This window comes from Coniophora puteana (assembly GCF_000271625.1).
Source record: "Coniophora puteana RWD-64-598 SS2 unplaced genomic scaffold CONPUscaffold_38, whole genome shotgun sequence".
NCBI lineage: Eukaryota > Fungi > Basidiomycota > Agaricomycetes > Boletales > Coniophoraceae > Coniophora > Coniophora puteana.
Window position 1 is genome coordinate 1 of NW_006913090.1, and position 3,890 is coordinate 3,890.

At 54.5% G+C, this 3,890-nt stretch overlaps 1 protein-coding gene across 1 annotated transcript; it reads left to right on the plus strand.

The window, feature by feature from the left end:
* Positions 1 to 1,069: 1,069 nt before the first annotated feature.
* Positions 1,070 to 3,890, plus strand: CONPUDRAFT_68205 (uncharacterized protein; the record flags this gene model as incomplete). Its single annotated transcript, XM_007777749.1, has 5 exons — positions 1,070 to 1,489; positions 1,543 to 2,105; positions 2,162 to 2,755; positions 2,820 to 3,183; positions 3,261 to 3,890. 5 exons carry the CDS (start codon positions 1,070 to 1,072, stop codon positions 3,888 to 3,890), a joined length of 2,571 nt encoding a protein of 856 aa, XP_007775939.1.

The window sequence follows — 3,890 nt, forward strand, 5'->3', positions numbered from 1 at the left end:
GCCTTCCCTCATTGCCACCACTGTAGGCTCGGATAGCGGCCCTTTGCGACCACCTCCCTCAATGCCCGCACCACTACGCGGTACTTCCGGCTGCTCTCACGGATGTCCACTCTTTCACGGCCATCCCACTCTCGCTTGGAACCTCCGTGCTCCCCCTCTCAGTCATCAGCGGGTCGCGTCGCCCCGTCTCCTCACCATCATTGCCTTCCTCGCTAGCCCATTCGCGTATCAAGCATCTCGTCATTACGTTGTTCACGCGCAGTAAGTCCCTCGTGGTGTACACGTTACCGCGCAGTCACTCATATTGCATGTCCGCAGTCATTGCTCCCGCCTCGTTTTGATTGCCGTCAATCGGCTTCGTTACTGCTCCCTCCACGCAATCCCCGCGAGTGCCGCGCCTCGGTCAGGCAGCCCTGAGCCCTGCTGTCGCATTGAAACCGCGAGGCACCTCGAGGCTGAGTGGTTAAGAGAGGTCCGGGAGGTTCGTGTCCCTTTACTTTTTCTTTTCATCTCCTCATCTGTTCCATCTAGATGGTCACCAAACGGAAACGCCTTTCACGCCATGTCAAGACCGACGAAATCAACTCGGACGACGAGATGGTCTCTGAGAGGCTTGGGCAACAGGAGCTTTTACGTCGTCGGGAGGAGGCCCAGGCCCATTATCAAGCGAATATCATAGGTATGTCCACCTTATTATCTCATATGTCATGGTGTCTGATGAATAGTCCAGGTCTTTCTACCCAGTCCCTGCAAGCCCTTCACGACATGCGCGATGAGGATGTCGTGGATGACGGCGACGAGATGATGGACTATGAGGACCTCCGCGAGGGGTATTCATCGGATCTCCCCGCGACAGAAGATGACACATTCGTGCACGCTGTGCGCGACTACATGGATAACCCGTAAGTCTATGCCCTTTGCCATTTTATCATGCTTATTAATGTCCTGCAGTTGGACTGCTCGTCATGCCGTCGACTCGCGCACCTGGAAGGCCCGTCTGGACAACAAGCACAAGGACTGGGGGAGCCTGCTCCCCTCGTTGGTTGCTTCCTATCTACAATGGAAGAACATGGCCCCCACCACCCCTTCCCCTGCCGATGCTCCGCAGGCTACATGCTCTCCGGCTACCCCTCCTGTCGCCTCTTCTCCCGTTGCATCGCCCCACGCTACCCCTGCCGCTTCTTTCGCCATACCATCCGGCGCTTCCTTTCCCGCGGCTTCGGACCATTTACCCGGGGCTTCGGACTACAGCTTTACCATCTCCGTTCTCGACCTCTTCACACTCTCTAAGTCCATTGTGTGCACCCGCGAGGCGGACTCCGTCACGCCGCTTGACGCTCTCATCAAGCAGGGGTATCTGTCCGATGTTCCGCACCGTCCTTCTATGGCTGTCTCTCTTCGAACGCTTGAACACTTTCGTCTACTTCGCCTTCATAAACCTTCATTTAGTACTGAGGCTTTCACAAAGGTAGTATGTGATTCATATGGCGTACGTCTTTCTAGTTACATGTATAGGTATAATCACTTAGTCGGCATCATCAGATGCCTTATATTCGGACTTACCGGTCCCTCATCGCGGACGCTTTTGACGTGTACATCATGATTCTACGTAATGTCAACAAATCTATTGCTGATGTCCTTGGCCGCAACATTCCTAACTGGCGCGTACTGAATGCCTGTCCACCCTGCACATATCGTCTTGAGAATGAGCAACCCCTTCAATTCAATCGAATGTTTGTAATGGATGGCGGAAACTCGGCAAAGCGACTAGCGACCCCTGCTGGGAGGCAGCGCGGGGATATGCGGGAGTTCACTGACAGCGACTATCGGCTCTCGTGTGACTATGTGGATCAATTTGCAAATGAAACCCGGCGACGGCCCGTGCCTGAGGCTGACGCCAAGGATGTTGCGGAGCCAGCCTCCCCATCTCACGATCCGGGCGTCAACGAGGTGAATACAGGCGACTGCAGCAAAAATTGGAAGGCCGCCGCGAGCGACGACAAGAAAAGGATGTGGGGTATATTTGAGGAGACGGGAATATTCGTTGGTGCTTGCCGACACGGGCTCCTCCTGTGGTACACGGACATGGTGCGGAGTGGCGAGCTGTGAGTCCCCCGCTGCATCTTCTGATTGCCGAGAGCTGAAAAAGCTTTTTTTTCAGTGCGAAGTACCCACTTGCTCTTGTGTCCAAGATACTGGAACTGCTCGAACACCGTTGCCTCGGCGCCTACGACATCGGCTGCACGTTCAGTTCGACGATAGAGTCGAGTAGCCTTGGTGAAAGGTTCAAGGAGAGGGAGTGCCGGATGATCGTGGACGCGTTTCACGGGTACGCCCACGACTACAAATGTCAGGTTAACAACCACCCTCTCAGAATCACCGGCGCTGGGCTCGAGGACTTTGAGACAATCGAACGAATATTCAGTGCGTGCAATGCACTCGCCGCGGTGATACGCTACGCGAGCCCGTACCGCCGGCACATGTTCCTGGAGCTCTTCTTTCAACAATGGGACGAAGAGAAGTACCAGAACCTCGGTACTATGCTACTTAATAATTACAAACAAGCGCTCGCCATCATCGATGCTGAGTCCCTGAAGCTGGAGGAAACGAAGACGTCACTCGGCATCACGGATACCGACTTCAAGACTTGGCAAGCAGAAGAGCTCGCCTACTTCGAGACCCTCGGTAAGGAGCCTGCCTACGACGTGTACGCTGTTGCATACGTTGAGGCACTCAAGGACATGCGGCAGCTGGAGTAAGTCTGCATTTCTTCTGCACTATCATAGTCTATATATTGATGTCCCTCTTTTTCTGTCTAGGTATCAGTACGCGAACGCGTTCAACGCGTTTGTTGACGCTATCCCAGGTGATTATGTAGCTGCCAGCGCTGCAGGCATCAATACGTACGAGGCAAATGCGGGCACAACGCGGACACTCGAGTCCGACAGGAGCTTTGTGCGGGAACGTCTTGTTGTCGCCACCCGCGACGTTGTCACCCTCGAGCAGAAGATGGGATTGTCCCACCGGTGGGAGCCATCATCTCCGGAGTACCAACACGCTGAAGAATCTCTCAACACACGCGCATTCCATCGCGCCCTCGACGACTTGCAGCGTTTGGTCATCCAACGCCTGTTTGAGCTACAGAAGCTCAATATCTCGCAGACCGGTGAGCCTTTTCCCTTGGTGGACTCCGATCCACTAGTTTATCACATCATCACGCAGCCTACAAACTTCGCGTTCAAATCGCGAAGTCTCTTCAGACTCGCTCTCAGGCCATCAGGAACGCCATCACTCGCTACAACGCCGCCGCCGCCGCCATGAACCCCCCTCGACCACCTCTCGAATGGTCAAAGGTATCCCATTACGGGTTCCTTGACGAGTTCACCTTGCTACGCAACACCCGGCAAGATATCACCTCGAGGCCATGGTCGAAGCCTGTCCAGCGCGAGGCGATGCGAAGCGCGTTTCGTGTTCAGCGAGCTCAAGAGGAGATTGAGCGTTGTAATGTCGAGGTTCGTCGTCTTCACACTGCAATCATCGACGAGGAAACGCACTTTGCCTCCGTCGTTGCGAGGCTACGTGTCGAAGGCAGTGTCCTGTTGACGGTCACGGAGGACTTTTGCCTGAGGCGATCGCGTGTCAATCGCCGCCTTATGGATCGTATCACACAGATACATGAGCTTAGAGGGTTTTCGGGCGAGATGACGCCAGGTGTTCGCAATGGGACGGCAGACGTTCGTGAGACTACGTCTGGTACGGCTTCCTTTAGATTCTTTTCTGATGGGAATGGTTTCGTACATGAGGAGGATGAGTTTGATGAAGATCCCATGTCACGCGATGTTGCAGTCCTTGTTGATTACATGGCAGAACTGCCTCTGTCTGATACATAG